Source organism: Monodon monoceros, unplaced genomic scaffold (genome assembly GCF_005190385.1).
Source record: "Monodon monoceros isolate NGI ecotype Baffin Bay Population unplaced genomic scaffold, NGI_Narwhal_1 Super_Scaffold_8, whole genome shotgun sequence".
NCBI lineage: Eukaryota > Metazoa > Chordata > Mammalia > Artiodactyla > Monodontidae > Monodon > Monodon monoceros.
This window is the reverse complement of record NW_021703785.1, coordinates 508,447-529,129: the sequence shown is the minus strand read 5'-3', so window position 1 is coordinate 529,129 and position 20,683 is coordinate 508,447. Positions and strand designations below refer to the sequence as shown.

Below are 20,683 nucleotides of genomic sequence, written 5' to 3'. Positions count from 1 at the left end.
TGAGCCAGCGGGCAGGCGACTTGGTCCCTTGTGAGCTGCCCTGGCCTTTGCAGGTTTGGTCACCAGGTCAGGCCGTGCTCGGGGGAGGGGACTGGGCAGGCGTGAAGTCCCGCTGGCGGGGGGCCTGGCTCACTCACTGGGTGCGTGTCCCCCGGCGAGGGGGGCAGTGTTCGGGGTCCATGTCCTTTTACGTTAGGGCTGCTCCTGTGACTGCTGTGCTGAAAGGACCTCATATTTCTCTTGTATGCGCGTCGGTGCTGATGTTAAGGAATGCTGTGGACTAGGTTTTCTCATGATTTCCACGAGGGCCAGCGATGATGGATTTTGTCTTTTTCTCGTCACCATGACAGCACTGATGCGCTGGGTGTGCCCATGTGGCTCGGGAAGTGCCACAGCCTTTCAGGATGAGTCAGGAGGAGGTTACTGAGGTGAAGGTGCGTGCGTGCGTGCAAACTGGCTCCCTCAGCGCCCCTCCCCGGTGGGCGGGCCCTGGCCTGTGCGGAATCCTCGAGGTCCAGCGAAGGAGGCCGGGAGGTGATGCAGAGGCAGACTGGGGGGGAGATGCGGCAGGGCTCAGCCAGGTCACGCCTCCTGGTGGCAGGTGATGAGCTGGGGCCCCACTTTGCATTTCTCAAGCCTGGAGCGTGGTAGTGTCGGCAGTAGGAAGGTTTGCTAGTTTAAGTAAAGTAGTTGTCAGCTTTTCAGCTTTCGTTCTTAATTGTTCAGCTCTTTCTAGCAGCATTGTGTGTTTTGGGAACACGTGTTTTACCGTCATTGCTACCGTGAATGGGATAGCTGTACCTACTGTAATTGAGTAACCGACTTTTTCCGTTAACTACAAACACAAAAGGCTGAATATGGTTTTTCTAAGGAAAATTAAGGTTAGTTATGGCAAACGAGTGCCTTTGTTGTTGGTTTGCATGTAATGGATTTAGCAGCATGGTATTTCCCTAGAGGAAGCCAGGTTTGCACCTTAAATACAAAGATTTTGTCAGAAAGCAAGTCCAGAGCGCTGATGTTCCAATTCACTGCAATTTCAGAAATACGTCTCGAAGGTCAAGCGCCACCTGTGTTTTGATGCTTGTTGTCAGGGCCCTGAGCTCGTAGCCTCTGGGCTGCAAGGCGCGGGGAGAGGCCCTGAGGCCTGCTCCTGAAGCGGGCGTTTTAGAAAAGGCTGCAGCCGAGACTGGGGTGGAGGGTGGCTTGTGGGTGACAATGCCCGCGACCCCTCCATGCGTACCTGGGGTGGACCGGCTCCTCTCCCGAGGTCTGCGCTGTCCGTGGTCTGTCCTGCTCCGGTGCGGTGTCCTGCAGGGCAAGGGCGGTGCAGAGATGCTGTCCCCACACGGAGCCTGGGGCGGGCTAGGGTGTCGGCCTGAGTCGTCTTCAGGCCCACAGACGACTCTGTCACCTTCCTACAGAGCCGGGCGAGAGGGGCCTTGGGTTCAGGGGTGATGGCGACGTCTGTGTGCAGCGTCTCTGGTAAGTTTAGAAGGTGAGGTGGAGCCGTCTCGGCAGCGGGGTGACCTCGAGGGTCTGCCCTGCTCCAATGCTGTTGCTCTGACGCCTCGAGCTGCTTGACTGTGGCTGCCGCCCGCCCACCCGAGGCCAGTGCCGCTCGCTTAGTCCCTCAGAAAGGACTCCTCTGGGGTCGGGCAACCTGAGAAATTGCTGGGCTGTGACTGCGTGTCGTTGATGGTTTGCGGTCGCGTCACATCCAGGGGTCACGGCCGCGGCTGCCCACGGCCGTGAGGTTTGCCCCCAAAGTGGCGGCCGGATGGTGAACAGCAGTGCTTTGTTATGTTCTGAGGAAACCTGTAACCGGCATCATCTCTGGGTGAGAACAGTGATCCCAAAATTCAGTGGCCGAAAGTAACAACACACATGTATTCTCCCAGCAGCTGGGGAGGGTCGGGTGCGGGTGGCCTTGCCGAGAGGTCTGTCCCTGGGTCTGGCGGCGTCCGAGGGGTGAGGCGGCCACCCCGGGGGGGCCTTGGTGTCCTCGCGGCACCCCGAGCGAGTGGCACAGGAGGAGGGGCGACCCCGCTGTGGGGCCCAGCCGCGGTCCCCACTGGTCCCCGGTGAGGGCGGGAGTCCCCTGAGGCCGGTGCTCGGCTCTGAGGCCCCAGGTCCAGGCTGCTCCTCCAGGCTCAGTGAGGAGGTCCCCGCGGCGCTGGTGCGACATTTGCACGTTGCGGTGCTTCAGGTTGTCTGAAGGGAGGATTTCTCAGGTATTTGTTTCCTTCACGTGCAGGTGAGCTTGTGTCTCCTCTGTGATTCTGACACGTTGTGTAGGGAAGTAGAGGGAGTTTGTGCACCTGGGAGCCTGACTGGGTGCAGGCTGCCGTCCACGCAGCCGTCCGTGTGAGGGGACGGGCCCCTCCGGGCCGTTGGGCCTCGGTCGGGTGTTGGGTGTCACAGGCTTCTCGCCCCTGCAGGGAGATCAGGGCTGAGTACCCGGCAGCTCTGGGGGGGTCTCTCTGGAGGCGGCGAAGCCCGATCCATGGCTCTGGGTGGCGTCACCACAGGGGGTCAGCTGGCACCGGTGGGGGGCCCTGCGGCGGCCCAGACGTCCACGAGGGGACCGCTGAGAGCCCGGCGGGAGACGCAGGCGCTGTCGTGGGTTCCGGCCCCGTCTCCGCGTTGGCTCCCCGCTGGAGTGTGGGAGGCTCTGGAGCACCGCGCGGTGGGTGCAGGCGGCGTGGCGTCCAGGGTCATGAGGCCGCTTCTGTGCAGTGTCGCCGCGGAGCCGGCTCTGCCCCAGAGCTCATGAGCCGTTTGCCTCGTTTCTCCTACGTTTCCTGGTCCAAGTTCCCCTGGCTTAGGTGGGAGGCTGGGGCTGGCAGAGAAGGGTAGCCCTTTGCCCCACCCTCAGCAGTTTGCAGGACGGGCCGTGCCCGTCGGCTCTGGCCGGGCATCCATTGCAGAGAGCCTGCGGCCGAGGAACGGAGGGCGGGCCCTGCGTCCGGGGTGGGGGGCGAGCGCCCCAACGCAGGGCTTCCTGGGCGTGAGCTGCCGAGCTATCGTGGGTCACGTCGCTGCGGGCCAAGCGTGAGAACCGAGCAGGCCGGGGGCTTCGGGGCCCTGGCTGACGGGGGCAGCGGCATTGTTCGGCGCAGGGGATGCTGGTCCCCAGGGCGGGCCGCCCCTGCGCCCTCCAGGCACTGGCCTCGTCATGGGGGCGGGCAGACCTCCCTGACCGCCAGCTGGCATGTCTGCATTGGGTCTCTGCCCTGCGTCTGCAGCGTCCACGCGGAGTCAGCTCTGGGGGAACAGGACGGGGAACACGGAAGCCGGAGGGAAGGGCGGGGAGCCTGGGGCCCCCTGCCCGGTGCTGCCGTCCAGGCGAGGGGGACCAGCCTCTCTCCTCGCCTCTTTCAGGTGCGTGTCCTTATACGGCCCTTCCTGGCCGTGGCGGGTCTTCGCTCTGGGGCTCTGGGGCTCCAAGCCTGCGTTACTGGGGCGTTTCTGGGACCCGTGAGATGCGGGCTCCCCAGCCGTGATCCGCGGTGGTCCTCGTGGTCAGGCACTTGGTCCTCCCTCTCGTTTTCTTGGGGGGTCAGGAAACGGCCACAGGGCGTTGCTGGGCTCAGCTTGTGGGTGGCCCCTCCCCCGTGGGGCCTGCCTTTGTCTGGGGCCTCAGCAGGTCGGGGGGCTCCCCCGCCTACCTGTGGGGGATGTGCGTGCGTTTGAGCGCCTCACGGACGTGCCCGCCCAGCCCCACCTCGGTGCAGGGCTGAGGTGGGCTTCTCCACGGCCGGTCTCGGGGGGCGCTGGGCAGGGTCTCCATTAGCTTTTGTTTTCACACCTGATTGTTGCGGGCACGTGCGAGGTGTGCGTTGCTGTGTATATGGACGTGTGAGCGTGTGGTGTGCATTGGTGTGTGTGTGTGTGCGTCTGTATGTGCACACGCACGCATATCCGTGTCTGGCGGCCAGGTCCGGTCGGGAGAGCTGGATTTCGGGCCCCGCTCTGAGCAGAGCCGCTGGGTCCAGGGTGTGGCTGCAGATGCCCCTCCTGACGCTCGGCGCAGCAGAGAAACGCTGGCGGTTCTCAGACGTTGGGAAGCTGCTGCCGCACAGGCCTGGCGCGGGCGGGCAGGGTGGTGCCGTGGCTGGTCTGTGGAGGTCCGGGTCCCCAGCGTGTCTCACCCGAGGCCGTCACTGTGACAGTTCGGGTGGTGCTCCGAGCCCTCCGTGGTCGCACGTGTCGGACACACGTTTCTTTCGTTCAGCGGCCCATCGTCCTGGTGCCCCAAACGCGCTTGACCGTGAGGTGCCGCCCTGTGCCCCTCTGGTCGCCCTGGGACGAGGGGGGCGCTGGGGGGTGTTGGGTGCATCCCGTGGCCGTGAAGGGCAGGGACGGACGCGCCCCAGGCCCCAGGCCCACGCCCCCCATGCAGAGATGGTCTGTCCTGATGCTGGGAGTGCGGTGTCCGGCGCTCTGACGGAACCAAAGGTGCTGTTCTCAGGCCAGAGCACCAGTTTGCTTTCCCGGTGGCCCACCCGTGGTTACGCATCGCTGATCCCAAATGTGAAATGCCATGTGACTTAGTTGATAACTAAGGGAAGTGTTGCACGGTGTCCCGAAGGCTGAGCTTCAGAGGCTGACAGGATCATTTTCCCGCTGCTGAGAGCCGAACACCGTGGGTGAGCCAGCACGTGCCCCCGGGCCTCATGGCTGCGTGGGGACGGCGAGGTCCCTTGAGGTGTGTCGCGAGGTGTGCGAGCGGCGGGTTGCTGGGTGGACTGCCGCTCTCCCCACGCCTGCTCACTGTGTTGTCGTTGCCCCCACAGGCCGGTCTAATTGAAGCCAACGGGGAACTCAAGGTCTTCATCGACCAGAACCTTAGTCCTGGAAAAGGTAAGGGTGCCTGTCTCGGGAAGGCACGTCTCTGGATAAGTGTGTTCAGTGTGGGGTGGGTGTGAGTCCCCTGACATGAAGACCCCTGTCAGCGGTGGGAGCCCCACTTGGGGAGCTGCCTGCCTGGAGCCCCCGAAGGACCGGGGTCAGCGCCCCAGTTTATTTTGGTTAGTAAGTTGCGTGCTACATGCAGAGATTCGGGAAGAGTGTGAGGAAGAGAACGCAGCACAGGGCACGGTACTCCTTCCGCCTCAGGGCAGCCACGCTGATGCCCATGAAGCCCACGTCAAACCTGCGGGTGCGTGGCGCCCCCGTGAGAGAGCGGCGTCTCCTCGTCTGCGCTGTGTCCTGAATGAGCCTCGACGTCTGTCTGCACCCTTGGGATTGAGGGGAGGGGGTGGGGCGGGGCGTTGCGGCCCCTCTTCCCAGGGGCCCCAAGCTTTGCAGTTTCCTTCCTGTAGGGACACGGGATGGACGCCTGCTAGTGGGTGTGTTTGAGCCGGTCTCCCAGCTGTGGATTTGCTGGGTCAGAAGGACGCCCACCTCGAGGTGCTGGCCTGTGATGCCTGGTGGACCAGGCCGTGCCGTGCAGGGCCGCAGCTGCAGGGCCTTCTTTCCTCTGATCTGTGTCTGGCTTCGGCGTGCTTGCTGTTGCCTTTCAAATTGGAAAGTTTTCATCAAACAGATAATACATGTTCACTGAAAAAAAGCGCTGATCGTACCCAAGGGTGCAGTTGAAGACGTAAATGTGTGTTTAAGTGCACGTTTCCTCGGGAGCATCTGACACCTGGTGTCCATGCACGTGGTGTCCTGGGACCTGCGTTGTCCTCTCCCGGCAACACCTGGTGCCACCTTTTGTGGCCCGATGGCAGCTCTGGGCACCTGAGTACCGGCTGCGCGTAGGCCACCATCTTCCACTCCCGGGAGGTGCTGTTTCCCAGGGCGGGTCCCCATCTCACTGGTGAGGGGCATCCTCTGGGGACGCGGGTCCCTCCGGTTCACGCTGTCCCTCAGCCTGAGGATGGGCTTCTCGGGCAGCAGAGGTGAGATCTTAGTAGTGACGTGCGGCTGGAGGCTTGGTGTCACTTTACGATTCTTGAGACTCGGAACCTACCCTCCAGACACACACCCGCAGGGTGGACTCAGCTTCCGGTATTGCTGGGAGGCCTGTTGTAGGAGGACGAGGTGCCCCTCCCCACTGTGGCCGCCTGGGGCAGGGCGGGGGCTCAGAGGACGTTCCAGATGGGGACGGTTCTCGGGGAGGTGGAAGGCTGCTCCCCAGGACGTGGTGGGGCGTCGCCCAGGAGTGGCCGGGGTCAGGGCGCCAAGACGGCCAGAGGGTGCCCCAGGCCCGTGGATGCTGCACCTTGATCTATGCGGGAGCTCCCGCAGGGCCTGCCCATGAGTGGTGTGTCCACGTGGGCAGGTGTGGCCGCTGTAATGGCCCAGGAGGGCAGCTCCCGCTGATGCCTGAGAACCAAGGAAGCCGCCGGGCTCTTCCAGTGCGAGTGGCCGCCTTGCCCTGACCCTTTTGGCCACGTTAGCCCACAGAGTATTTGTAGCATGGCAGGCAAATAGTAACTCTTCAAACATTAGGTTCTGGAAATTTTTAAACGTTTACTTAAAATTATTCTCAAGAAAACACTAAACCTCACGTTTTCATACTTTAAGGTATCTTAAAACCTATGGATATTAATGATATGGTTACTAATGATAAACCTATGTAATAATTTTAGAATCCTTTTTCTGTTAATGGTTATAACAGATCAGACAGTATATATTCTTAACTCGTTTTTTTTGAAAGGAATTCTCCAGTTCATAATGTTATATTTGAAAATACTTTGGTAGTTCCTTTAAGAAAGGCTTTGTAGTACATTTTATGGCTAAAGCAGTGTTATTTCTAGGGAGCAGATTCCTAGCTTGTGTTATAATTTAACCCTCCCTGTGGCTGAGATGTTTTGCCCCCGCCCCCATAAATGGGTTGTGTGTGGCACCTTTATTAGGAAAATGTGTAAAGCATTCTGATTTCTCTGGCCAGATTAAACCAAAAGGGGAATACCATTCCATGCCCGATGTTGACCAAAAGTAGCAAATCTCAACTGAGTCAACAGTTGTCAGAAACCTGGGAGAGGGTGCTGGGGTGTGTGCGTGCACGTACTCGTGCCACAGAACAGCCGCAGGCCAGCGCTGGGCTGAATCCCGTGACGCAGAAGGTCACCTGGGACCCAGGTTCCCTTGGAGAAGGGGCACCAGGAACACGTAGATATTACATTGTATGTTTGTATAGTTACACATGTTATATGATATTAAAATGGAATCGGCCCAGCCTTAGAGGAAGTCAGCTAGATCTCTCTGTGGGTCCGTTTCAAAAACATCAGAATCAGAGTTGCAGAATGTGTACAGTATGCACTACCTTCTAGATTTAAAGGCCCGCAAACAGCACTCACGTTGTTCGTGGATGCGTGGGCGTGCGTGGGAAGCGTGGAAGACGGAGTGAACGCTCTGAGCGCGGTAGCTGCTGGCCGGGCGGAGTGGGGAGCTTTTCGGCAGACAGTGAAATGGCGCTCATGATTCTGTGCGTGCTGTGCACTGGCGTTAAGACTGCCTGCAAAGTTATTACTTGTATTTGCAGCGTACACGCAAGGGGAAGATCCCCGGGGTGGGACAGGCGGCGTGGGTGCGGGTGAGGAGGGGCTGGCCTGGTCCACCCCCGAGTTCTCCCCCCGCCGGGCTGGGCAAAGGCGGGAGCCCGGGTAGCGGCTGGGTGTCGCAGCCGGACCTGCAGACCGGCGGCGAGGTGGCCGCGCAGCCCTCCGTGGATGTGGCCTCCACATAACGACGGACAAATGGGCTTTAAAGGCCAGCGCCGGGAGCCCTGCCGGGCAGCTGCTGTGGGCTTTGACCCGGTAAGCTTCCGCGCTCACGGGTGGTTGAAAACGGAATCATTTGCAAATTGAAAAAGAAGTTATTCTTTTTAGTGAAAGTAACCAATTCCGTATTTTTAAACTTACTAGTCACTCATCTGTACGTAAATCTGAACGTGGTATGTTTAATTGCCGAAGTGTACTTTAAATCTCTCAGGGCAAAACAGAATAATTTTGTGTCTTTTAAAAAATGTTTCTCATATCCAAAACAATTTTTTAAATATTTGTTTTTGTTAAGATACAGATCTCTATTTTTAGAGGAATATAAAAAACTCAAAGCAGATAAACCTATTTTGCTTACAGCCAATAGTTTAAATTTTTTTGGTGTTGATTGGTAAAAATATTAATATTCAGGCAGTTGAAGGATACATATCTATCTTCGTCAACTTAGGTTAATGGAAATTATTCATTGTTCGTACGTAGCATCAAAATTCATTGTTTACTGGAATTTGAAGAAGTTTATTTAAAATGCATGGATTGTGAAGAGTTCAAAAATGAGACCTCGGACCAGACCAGACGGAAGGCTATGTCTCTCCCTCTTGCTGAACCTGGTGGAAGTGAAGGAAAACGCCCTCCGGTGGCAGCCTGGTGCAAGGCTCCCGGCCCGTAGAACCCTAGCCACCCACCCTGCGGGGACCGGAGCCCGTGCGCTTTAGGGGAACCTGGGGGGTCCTGTCCACACGGGGCTTTCTCCCTCCCTCAAGTGGGGCTGGAAATCCATGTCTTCTCACCTGAGACCGTCCCGGCCCTTCCAGGACGCTTGTGCACCCAGGCCCGCCTGCCGGTTTCCCCCGAGCACGCGTGCCCTCTGGTGTCGGCGGGGCAAGGGGTTCACTGTTGTATCCCTGGGGCCGAGGCTGGTGCTGGGCACACAGCGCTCTCAGCGGGCCCGTGTTGAGGGGAGGAAAGTTTCCGTCCCCGCTGAGGTGTTTCCCCAGCTCTGTGTTAGGTTATCTGACTGTTTAAAGAGGTGGCAGCTCCTCACAAGTCACTCTTCCTGGAAACAGAAACGGATTCTACTTCTCGAGGAAGAGCAGATCGTTGGATTTCTACGCCAGGTTGCCAACACACAGAGAAGTGTTGGAATACAAGTTAATTCCAACTGTGAAGTTCTGTAATTGTCTTAGAATTGCAGACTTGAAGAGCCGTTTAGCTTCGGGGCCTGTGGTCCCAGCAGAACATTCTGTCGGTGGCCAGACAGCCCACAGGGGTTGGGTAGGTTGGTGACGGCCTGGGTGCCCTGGAGCCACCGATCCCTGGACGCGAGGGCACAGGGGCGGGTAGGGGTCGTCGTAGGGAGAGTGGCAGCGTGGGTGCAGCCCCCTCAGATTTGGGCATCGGGCTTCGTAGCGTTGCTCGCGGCGGACCGCGGGTCTAACACGGTCAGGGGCAGTCAGGCTGTCTCCCAAGGAGCAGCTTCACCCTGACACTGGTACTTGGAGCCTCAGTTCAGGAAGGGCGTGACCTCTGGTCTCCTTGCGTTGCAGGTGTGGTGTCCTTAGTGGCCGTTCATCCCTCCACAGTAAACACGCTTGGGAAGCAGCTCTTGCCAAAAACGTTTGGACAGTCCAATGTCAACATCGCTCAGCAAGTGGTAAGGCCGGGAGGGTGGTGCACGGTTGGCCCTGTGGCTTCCCTTCCTGGGCCTGCAGGTTTCAGGAGCACGTGGCCAGTGCCATTTGCCCTCCCCCGGCTTGGGCCTTCCTGTGTGTGCCGCTGGACGGCGGGACCCGGCCAGGCCAGGGCAGCTTCCCCGCCGGCCGCGCTGGTCCCGCGTCTGCCCTGATGGTGTTTCCTGGGGTGACGCGTGCTCTTGGGCCCGAGCTGGTGCGGGCTGGCCGCTCCCGGGCCTGGGCCCTCCTCAGGGCGGGCCGATTGCCGGCCCGGGACACGAGACTGGTGTCCGTGCGGGCCTCACGGCGGGCTCAGGGCTCTGCCGGCCGTCAGGTGCTGCAGGGCGCGGGCTTCCCTGCCCATCCTGGCCGATGGGAGGGGGTCAGAGGCGGGCCTGCGCTCCTGGGACTGTGCCAGTCGCCCCTCCTCCAAGCACTCCCACCGGCCCGTCAGCTTCCACCTGTGAGGTTTGGCGGCTCCCTTCCCGAAGGGACTCACAGGCTCCACGGGGCCGTGCGAGGAGGGGAGTTCACTGCCCACTGCCCCGCCAGGCGGTGCCCCGGGCAGCTGTGTGGCCTCTCCCCGTCAGTGAGCTGGGACCACGTTTGCTCAGCAGCATCGCTGTGATTTTTCAAATCCGTGGTGTGTGGGAGTCCTAGGCCTTACTGGGCACGTCACAGATATTCAATAAATGTCCTTTTGATAGAAGTTATAATTCACATCATTTTATTTTATAGGTACTGTGCGTTACGTTATAGCAGAGTCACGCCTGAGAATAGCTTGGTGATTATAGCAACAGTTCTGTTGTTAGTACCAGTTTAAATAGTTGGGAGGAAGCTAACGTGAAGAGTTTTCTGGTGGTGCCTTTCCGACCTGCAGCTTATCCACCTGAAGTTCCACTGCTGACTTGCCCCAAGCCGTCTCGGAGCCCAGCTAGTTGTGGAAATGTGTTCTTCTCAGAATGCCCGTTCTCAGAGTTAAAGCTGGCCTGCCACAGATGCCTGTCCATCTCTACAGACACAGGGCTAAAAGCAGAAGAGCTGGCAGGTTCCCACAGGAGGGAAGTCCATGGAAAATAGTGAAAATAGGGGAGTGAGGGGACAAAACCTGTGGTGTCCTCCGTGGGGCTGTGGGCAGTGGCCCGCCGGCCCAGGGTGTGCTCCCCGCTCACCTGTCCTGTTGTCGAAGGAGGCTGCCCTTGCAGTGAGCACCTGTTGGGCGCCTGCTGTGTGCCTGGTGCTCTGTTCTCCTTGCAGAACAGTGGAACCCACGGGAGGTGTCCTTAGGGGTGGACGGTGGAGTGGGCACTTGTGTACAGTGGGGCAGTGACACCGAGGCTGGGCACCCCTCTTGGGGGCAGCGGCAGCAGCCTGGCCTCTGCCGGCCACGCAGGGCTGGGCCGGCGTCCCGAGCCTGCTCTCCTGAGGACGTAGCGGGCTGAGTGCTGAGAGGGACGGGTCTCGAGGTTCCCGAGCCAGAGACCACGGGCTTCGGCTGCACGCGCCTCCCACCGAGACCCGGGGCCCTGTCAGCGCACACCCGTGAGACCCTCACCTCTGGGGATTCATCCTCTTTTCCATCCTGTTTCACTTTCCAGAACACTTGCTATTTGATTGCATGTCTTTGGGATGAGAGTGACCTACAGTTTGAAAAACACGGTGACGATGCTTCAGTCACTGGGAACGTGAATTAAAAGAATGAAATTCAGCTGAGCTGTTTTTCTTTCTGTGGTTTTTGCGGATCATTAACATTGACAGGTGACCTGGGCTTAGGGATAATTTGCAACGTGCCAGGTCAGCTGTCCCAGGGCCACGGCAGGTAACCCTTATCCCACTAAGCAGCGGACTAGCGGGAGTGTCCAGCTTAAAATAGCCCGGACACAGCCTGCTCTCCACGCGCCCGGTGCTGGGGACCCAGTGCTGACACGTTCGGCGACATCACCGTGCAGTCACCAGGAAACGGTGCTTCTGAGTGGTTTCCTGGGTCTGGCATGAGATCTTTGGGAAGCTAGGATTTTACGTGGCTGGATGAGGCAGTATCCTCGTGTCCCCGTTAATGTGTGACTGTTGATGGATGGGACCAGAGTTCTGAGCGCTTGGTGTCAGAAGACAGGCCTCCTGTGCAGGGACGGGTGTCTGGATGTCGGGGGCGGCCCCGGTGCCATTGCCTCTCCTCCGCCCTGTGCTGTCTGGGGTGCCCGGGGCTCCCCGCTTGGCTGGGTGGCCTGGCGGGGCACTGCAGCAAGCCTCGCTAGCCCTGCGTTCCTTTTTTCTTCATTTTGGGGCCTCATTTTAGCACCGCTGAAGCATAGCGTTTTATCCTGTCTTGTGTCACTGAAAGGAAAGGAAGTAAAAGAGGAACGTGGGAGTCCCGCTCGGAGTCGTCTCCAGGCCCGGCCAGGCCGCCGGGCGTCCCCGTTGGGTGCCCACGTGACTGTTCTCTGACCTTTGTGGTTAGTAGAGCTCGGCGGCGGCTGTAGGTGGCGAGAAGCGATGAAGCGGCAGCACCGTGTGGAGGAGACTCTGACTGTTGCGAATTGTCTTTTCTGACTGTAGGTAATCGGAACGCCTCAGAGACCTGCAGCGCCCGACACTGTCGTGGTAGGAAGCCCACACACCCCTAACACCCACTTTGTCTCCCAGAACCAGTCTTCAGACCCCTCACCTTGGTCTGCCGGGTGAGCACTTGCCTAGAATTTACCCCCCAGCCTCTGGCTACGTGGCCGACCAGCACGCCAGAGGATCGGGCCCTGGCCAGTGCGTGCCCGGAGTAGACGCATGGACCGCGCCACCCTGCGGTTTTGGGGGTGGTGACTCCACTGCGGTTTTGGGGGTGGGCTCTGGCTTCTCAACGCAGCGGTAACTTTCACACTTTGCGCTGTCTGTACCAGAAAGTACCGTTTCTCGAACCCCAAAAAACGTGGCGGGTTTCGCAGCAGCTTCTCCTAAACAGCTAAATGTGGCCGTGGGGACAGCCCTGTGTGACGGCCACACCACCCTGTTCCTTTCCTCCAAAAGCAAAGCGATGTGAAAGCGACTTTACTCAGAGGTCAGCTGTGCAACTTTCCCTAAGAGCAAACAAAAGCAAAGATGTAGAATCGTGTCTGTATTTTTGGTTCTAAAGCAAAAATCATCAGCTCCCACAATTCGTCAGTTGGAAACTTGGGGCGACCGTTTCCTCGCTGTGGCGACTCAGGAAGGTCGGACGCTGGGGCTCCCCGCTGAGGGGAAGCGCTCCAGCCTCAGTGCTGGGTGCCGGCGGCCACGTGGCCATCAGGGTGTCTGCACTGGCTCACGTTTGCCCCCAGATTCCTGTACGTGCTGCAGAACTTCCATAACCCCCGATGTCGGTCGACATCTTTTTAAGAAGCAGCGTTGTCTGGCGCCCCGACACACATCGGACGTGTCCTGGGGTCTGCCCTTCGGGTCACGTGCCCCACTTGTCCCGAGAGCTGAAGGTACACGTGTAAGGTCCGGCCACTTAAGTTTGTTCTCCAGCCTTTAAAGGAGGAAGGGGGTCCCTGGACGGGGAGACGGAGCCAGGCTCCCGTCCCTGCTCGGCTGAGCGCAGCCCGCGGGACCCCCTCGAGGCGCCCGCCAGTCCTAGGAGGCGGGTCTGGATCCTGGGCTGGCGCTGTGTGCTGAGGCCACTGCTCTCCTGTTGTGTCTTTGAAGGAAGCGTAGCAGGAAAGGGGAGAAGAACGGCAAGGGGCTGAGGCATTTCTCCATGAAGGTCTGCGAGAAGGTGCAGCGGAAGGGGACCACGTCCTACAACGAGGTGGCGGACGAGCTGGTGGCAGAGTTCAGTGCCGCGGACAACCACATCTTACCGAACGAGTCGGTGAGGGTGTGCGCGGCGGGGCCGGCGGGGCTGGTGTGCGCGGCGGGGCCGGCAGGGCCGCGAGGCTGGCGGGGCGGGACACCCCGGCCCTCTGTCTGTGTCTCAGACGGCCTCAGACATGCAGAGAAGCTCTGAAAGCACTTCCAAAGGTCTCCCGGCCCGCTTGTGTGGTGATGCCCCCGCGTCCCCGGCGCTTCCACAGCGCGCACCGGCTCCGGCCCCGTGTGTCGGCCACCTTCCCGTGGCGACGCCCCCTGCCTGGGCTGGCGGGCCGAGCGGGGCCGTGCGGGGGGCTGCCTCTCGGGGACTGCGGACGGTGCACAGCCTCGAGTGTGTTCGGGTTTGGGGCCGTCTGGAGATCTCCCTCTGTCTCCGCCAGGCTTACGACCAGAAGAACATCAGACGGCGAGTCTACGACGCCCTGAACGTGCTGATGGCCATGAACATCATCTCCAAGGAGAAGAAGGAGATCAAGTGGATCGGTCTGCCCACCAACTCCGCCCAGGAGTGTCAGAACCTAGAGGTATCTCCAGCCCTGCGTCCGCCGCGTGTTCCTAGCAGGCGTCGGTCGTCTGCACCACTGGCGCCTGCTGAGTGTCTTGGGCGGCGGTGGGGGGCAGGTCTCCCCGCGTCCTGAAGCCCCTGATCACGTCCGTGCTTTCCCACTTGACGGTGACCCTCCGGCCGTCTGGGGCCGCGGACGCTGGTGGCGGGGCCGTCAGCCCGGTCCGGGGCGGTTGCCGCCAGTGTGGGTGAGCTCTGCATCCCAGTTTGTGGGGTTTTCAAAAAGATACCATAGCCGTGTCCAGAAGACGAGAAGATGGAAGAAGCTTGTGTAGTTTTGAGATTTAAGAGAAACTGGCCTGTGCCCGCAGCGTCTGCCACGTTCTAGGTTCTTCTGTTGCCCCACCGCCAGGCCCAGGGCACACGTCTTCGGCGAGGACCTTTCCTCGGTGACCCTGTGTTGCCTTGGATTTTAAAATATGCTGTGAAACCAGTTGTGATGATGCCTTATGTCGATGGCTTGTCTTTGAAGGTGGAGAGACAGAGAAGGCTGGAAAGAATAAAGCAGAAACAGTCGCAACTCCAAGAGCTTATCCTGCAGGTAACGCAGTGCCTGCCGTGGAGGCAGCCTGATTGCTGTTTGGTGGCGTCGGCCCCCCTCCGGGTGTTTGCGTTTTGGACACGTGTTCTCCGCTGGGTGGCTGCCTGGGGCTTGCGTCCCCCGGCTGCTCTGGTCTCTAAGCGGGTGCCGGGCAGGGCCGCTGAGGACGCCCAGGGAGGGTTAGGTGGCCGGTGGCAGCAGGTGTGGGTGCGCGTCAATCGTGCATCTTTTTAGCAAATCGCCTTTAAGAACCTGGTGCAGAGGAACCGCCAGGCGGAGCAGCAGGCCAGCCGGCCGCCCCCCGCCAACTCCGTCATCCACCTGCCTTTCATCATTGTGAACACCAGCAAGAAGACGGTCATCGACTGCAGCATTTCCAACGACAAGTAGGTCATGGTGGGAAGGGCCTTGGCCTCGTGAAGATGCCTGGTCGGGGGGCGGGGGCAGAGAGAAGGTGGCCCGTCTGGTTGATTTGCTGCGGGTCTAGCTTATAGCCACCAAGTACGATCTTTTCAGCGTAATTACCTTGCAGGTGTCCTCCTCCCTTCCCTGAGTGTGCGGCTCCTTGGGAAGGAGGAGTGTTGTCAGGACAGCAGGCGGTGCTCAGGGCCCAGCCTGGGGCGTCCTGGGGCGGCCGGCAGCCCCGGGCTGCGTAGGTGCCGCCCGCGCTCCCTGGTTGCTGGTGCTGAGTTGGTGGGTTGTGTGGCTGAGGGAGGTTTGGGGTGAGTGGGGTGTTCCGCTCGGGGCCCCCGAGCCAGGTGTCCAACTCTGTCGTGGAGACGGCGCTCTTCTGACGGTGACTTTCTCCTCTAGGTTTGAGTACCTGTTTAATTTCGACAACACATTTGAAATCCACGATGACATCGAGGTGCTGAAGCGCATGGGGATGGCCTGTGGGCTGGAGTCCGGGAGTTGCTCCGCCGACGACCTGAAGGTGGCGAGAAGTTTGGTGCCGAAGGCGCTGGAACCCTACGTGACAGGTCCGCTCCGTCCTGGACGGAACGCCCGCCCCCTCTGCTGGGGTTGGCTCGCGCCCGGTGCCCAGAGCAGAGACAAGTGGGACGTGGGACGTGGGACAGTGGCGGGCTGTGGGGTGCCGGTGCGGCAGCAGCAGGACGCCATCTGGCGGGGCCGTGGCCCCTCGGGACGGGGGGGCGGGGGGTGGCGACAAGGCCGAGCCGTGTGGTTCATACGGTGCAGGTGTAACGTCAGGATCTCACCTTCCAGGTAGGGCCCCAGGTCTGTGAGGAGCGTGGCAGGCGTGGACCCGACCCCAGGGAGTGGCTTAGTCACTGCAGCAACCCTGGGCCTGCCCCCGATGGCAGGTGTGGGGAGCCTCCTGGGTCCCCGGCGTCCGTTCTTCCAGCTCCTTGGCTGAGCTGGGGGGCTCCCAGCCACCGAGGGGAAGGGCTTTGTGGTGAGAGAGGAGAAGCTGCCCCTGCGCCTCTGGTGTGGATTTACTCCCTGAGCGCTCCCAAGTGGCTCAGAATAAGTGGGCGTCTGGCCTCAGAGCGTCCAGTGAAAGTGGCGCCTCCCACCCGCTCTCGATGCAGCAGCTGCCCTGTGGGACCCCCGCTGCCCTCCCCACGGCCCCCGTTCTTGGTGATACAGCTGTGTCCAGGACGGGGATCGACATAGGTCCTTCCTCCCCTTGGGTCCCGCCTCTGTGCTATGGTGACGGTTGCCCTTCCGTGGCTCAGTGGTGGCGTCGTCGGTGGCTGCACTGATTCAAAGAAGTAAAGGGAGGACTTCCGTGCTGTCTTTGCGAGGCTTGGTCCGGTGGCCGGGCCCAGCGAGCGGGCTGCCTTCTGGCTGGTAGCGGGCATGGCGCTGGGCGGCCCGAGGGGCCTCGCCTGGAGAGCCGTCCCGTCTCGGCTCATGGGCCTGTTTCCTGCGGTCTCTGCTTTGTGAAATTTGCTTTCTTTTCTTTCTCTTTCCAGAAATGGCTCAGGGATCGCTCGGCGGTGTCTTTGTCACGTCGGCAGTTCCAACTGCCAACGGCACGAGGCTCTCTGCCAGGTAACTGCCGTCCCCGGCGGGGCCTGGGGGTGGTGGGGCCACTGTCACCGGCAGCGGGACGCCTGGAGTCGGGGCGCCCAGAGCAGGGCAGACCTCCCCCCACTCCGGATGCCCCCCGAGAGTCACTCAGAGCTCGTCCTTTGTGCAAAGGAGATTTGTTTTTTCTGATTGGTTTCTTTCCTCTAAAGGTTAAAAGTAGTACACAGCTTTTATTTTTTTGAAAAGTACTTCAGTGAAGTGCGGGCAAAGCCCCCTGAACCCCACGGCCGCAGCCTGAGTGACAGAGGCCGTTTCTCCATCTCTTCTTTTTCTTTTTAATACACTTGAAGTCACAATACGCATATAAGGTTCCTTTTTTTTCAGGTCACCGTGTATTGAGTGTATTTGATACTATCGAAGGAGCTTTATCATTTAAATCAATGTGTATTTGACTTTTGGCCTAGCAGTCCCACAGAGCAGAAGTGTCAGACCTCAGGGTTTGTCTTAGTTTTTTGAAGATAAATGTAAAGTAATACCAACGTTAGGTATTGACAAAATGGTGGTTTTATTTTTTATGTAGTATTACGTGTCATACATATTTATATCCATTCTAAATATCAATAAATGTTCCTAAAGTGTAAGTGAAATCAGCAGAGTGTAGGTCCAACAAAATGGAATTGACTAATAAGTCACGTGTGCACACCTTCGAGGGGGCTCTGTGGGCACCATGTCCTCTGGTCCCCGTGCAGCGCTGGCCCGGCAACAGTGCAGCCCTGAGGGAGGGGCGGGGTCGCTCCATGAGGGCCCCAGTGCCCGTGGGGTCTGTGTTGACCTCCGGGGCTGAGGGAGGCCCCAGGGTGTCTGCACCTGTTTGGATTTGGACTGAGGTTGGTTCCGTTTTTAACTTTGAATCTGCCGCTGTGTGTGTAGCCCAGTCTGTAAAATCTGAACACTGGTTATACCAAGAGGTGGAATTTGGGTATTTCCTAAACGTTCTTCTTTAAGAAATTCTTTTTATTGATTAAATTTCAGAGGCTCACGTCAGGTTTTCTAAAGAGGGAAGCAAAGCCATTACCATCTCAGAAGAGAAACTGACCTTAGTGGTGGATACGCTGTTTTTACAAAGGCCCTTTTTGTTCAGTGAGCTGCCCTCTGGTTGAACGTTTAGGTGGTTCCCAGTTACAAGAAAAGCTGCAACGAGCCGCCTGATGGCTCAGTTTTCCACTCTTCCTGGCTTGGTCTCCAGGCTGGCTTTCCCAGATGTGGGATTACTTTGTCCAAGAGCAGCATCAGTAAATACCAGTGAAAGGTATCAAGATACATGCGTGTGGTTTTCTGATCACGGGAAAACACCTTTAACGTTAGGAATCTGTGCAGCTCTGCCCTGTGGGCTTTCTGTGGTGCCACAGGCCTCTCAGGGTCCTGACCTGCGTGGCGGGACAAGAACCCTTTTACTCAGTCATCACCCTCCCCAGCCCCGTGCCGTCTGATTCAAGTGTATCACGGCCGCGTTTCCAGGGTGGTTCTGACCCTTTCATGTCCTGTTATCTTTAAACAGACTCACGGTTTACCAAGTAAGCTCCTCCGTTTTGTGGAGAGCAGTTGAAGGCCGCAGGTTGGGCGCAGAGAGGATGCTGTGAGCCCCCCCCGGGGGTGCCGCTGTGTCTCCGCATGGAGACAGGCCTCCTCCGAGTCTGGAGCCTGGATGACCTGTGTCAAGTTGTAGCCCTAGGTCGGGGTCCCTTCGGGGCCTTCCCTTGCTGTTCAGCTCAGACGTGAAGACACTGAATGACTTGTGACGGTGCCTGAGCAAGTTGTAGCTCAGAAGAAACGTCGCCTTCCCTCCCCTCGTGGTGGGCGTGGCCATCTCCCGTTGGTGCCCTGGGACCGTAACTGACCACAGCTGACCCTTCGCGTCTCTTGTGCGCTGTGCTGGGACGCGGGCGGTGGCTGAAGCCGGGGGTCTTTGCCCAGGATTCTGGCTCCTGAAGCCCCTCCATTCTAGGCCAGGGTCTCGCCCGCGGGCCTGTTGACGTTTTGGGCTGGACCACCCTTTGCTGTGGGTGCTGCCCGTGCCTTGTGGGGCACTGGGTTGTGCCCTCGGCCTCAGATGCTAGCACCGCCCCCCCCCCCCGCCCCAGTTGTGGCAACCAGAGGTGGTCATGTGTTTCCGGATGAGGCTCCCAGGAGCGTGATGCAAACGCAAGTGGGTTCCAGCGACCCATTTGAAGACGAGGGCGCGGGGCTGGGCAGACCTGGCTGCTCTAGAGCCCAGCCCCGCAGCTCTGCCCCCTGGGTCCGTGGTCCCCGCCTGGGCCCACCCCAGGGGCCATCGTCAGGCGGCATTCCAAAGAATAAAACCTGCAAGAGCCGTGGGTCCTCGGGGCCGTCCTGGAGGCGCAGGCTGCAGTAAGACGCGCCCGTCACCCCCAGCTTCCTGGCCGGCACAGACGCCAGAGGAGCTGAGGGTGGGGCCTGGGGTGGCATTTCCACAAGCGGGCACACGCACACGCCAGCACACGCTCACTGGGTGCCCCTTTACTCCCCGGCTCCCAGCCTTCAGGGAGGTCAGGGAAGTCACAGGCGGAGGCCTGGGAGGAGAGTCTCGGGGGTTTTCCGGTTGGTGTGCCCGAGTCTCGCTTCCGACATGATGATAAATGGGGAGGACTCAGTGTCGGGGCCCTGCCGGAGGCCCTCGTCCAGTGGTGATGTGTGAAGGGGGCGTGACGGGTGGCGTCAGCCTCGGGGGCGCTGGGCTCTGTGCTGCACGTGGGTGAGGCTTGCCGTTTCTGTTCGTGTAGTTGAGAACACCCGGACCTCCCGGGGATGCCGGCCCGTCTCTGGCGCCGCAGACGCCGCCACTGACACCTCCTGTCCTTGCAGTGACCTGGCCAACGGCGCGGACGGGGCGCTGGCCACGAGCTCCAGCGGGTCGCAGTACAGCGGGTCCCGGGTGGAGACCCCCGTGTCGTACGCTGGGGAGGACGACGACGAAGACGAGGACCTCAACGAGAATGAGGGGGAGGACTGAGCCCTGCCGGCTCCGGGGACACGCCTGGGGAGGAGAACTGCTGTGAACGTGGGTCTTTCTGTTTCTTTTGCCCTCCTCCCAAGAAGAGCTCGCTGAGCCGCTGGGCTCGGCACGCGCCACCGATGAGCAACGCGCCGTTCTCTGCGGGGTCCTGACGAGCTGCGCCGTCTGATGCCGACGCACGGCCTCTCTTGACTCTTCTGGATTTTGTGTTTTCGTTTGCTGTTTTTTAAATTCAGAGTTCATTTCGCCCCTTCACAGTTCTTGCCGAGTTTGCTGGAGACGTTGCGCTCCGTCCGCGCCGAGGGAGATACAGGCCCTGCTGCCCGGCGGGCCCGAGGCAGCCGCCGAGGGGGAGGCACCGCGGAACCGGCAGATGACGAGGCTCTGCCTCTCGACGTCTTATTACGACCTTACTTCCCTTAAATTATACTGACTGCGTGACTCCATCGGGTTTCTACTTGGGTTTTGCTCTGTGTTGCAGCTAATGAATTGCGAAGCTCTGTTTTCGTTCCTGTGTGTTTGGTTTGGTAGGAGTTTACTGCCACGCGGGTGCAGCTATGGAGACTGTCTGAGAGCTCGGAGTGGTTTATTGCTTATGGTAAAATGTGCCTGATTTCTTACAGGCAGCGTTTGGGAGCTTTTATTATATAGTTGTTTACATACTTCTAAGTCTGTCATTTAAAGACACGTACTGAAACAAATGTTGTATTTGTTTCGTAAGCATCTTCCTGTAATCTATTATAAAGTTGAAATTAAATATAGAGAATGTTTTAACAGTTTTTTAACTCAAAATTTGTCAATCATTTTTAATAGTTCTTTTTTTATAAAAAGAAAAAGGAATTTCAGGACAGGCAGTAGTCTCTTTTAAAACTTATTCACCAAGAACCATTAACTGCACAGTTGCTGTTAGCTGCCTGTTCTAAAATACTTGTCTTTCTATTGGAACACAAACAGACTTTTCTGTAATATTTTGTGGAATAAAGAGACTTTAATTGTTTGACTTGTTTAACTTGGCACTGTTAGTTTTTATTAATAAAGTGCGCATGGGCATTTTAAACAAGTCATGTGTCCCTCTGATTCGGGATTGCTGTCTGGAGCTCATTTTCTCCCGTCAGCCGGGCCCTTCTCTGGAGGGAGGAGAGGGTCCAGGCCCAGCAGTGCACACAGGACCCGCCGAGGCCCCCAGCCTGTCCTGCCGCTGCCCGGCGGCGGGTCCGAGGAAGGAGGTCCCGGGGACGCGGCCAGTGGTGGGGAGAGAGTTTGTGCTTTGCCTTGCTTTTAGAAGAAACGTACCCACGGCCTTTA

The 20,683-nt window shown here is 59.0% G+C and overlaps 1 protein-coding gene across 2 annotated transcripts in view; it reads left to right on the top strand.

Annotated features, from left to right (window-relative positions):
• The window catches only part of TFDP1 (transcription factor Dp-1), a 30,382-nt gene extending 10,007 nt beyond the window's left edge, over positions 1 to 20,375 (top strand). The window contains exons 3-12 of one of the 2 annotated variants that reach the window (XM_029210248.1): positions 4,797 to 4,863; positions 9,275 to 9,381; positions 11,957 to 12,078; positions 13,076 to 13,241; positions 13,621 to 13,764; positions 14,278 to 14,346; positions 14,581 to 14,732; positions 15,160 to 15,326; positions 16,287 to 16,365; positions 19,228 to 20,375. In XM_029210248.1, coding sequence (XP_029066081.1) covers positions 4,797 to 4,863; positions 9,275 to 9,381; positions 11,957 to 12,078; positions 13,076 to 13,241; positions 13,621 to 13,764; positions 14,278 to 14,346; positions 14,581 to 14,732; positions 15,160 to 15,326; positions 16,287 to 16,365; positions 19,228 to 19,375 — 1,221 coding nt within the window. In that variant the 3' untranslated portion in view covers positions 19,376 to 20,375. The other variant, XM_029210247.1, reaches the window with a different exon arrangement.
• The last annotated feature ends 308 nt before the right edge of the window (positions 20,376 to 20,683 follow it).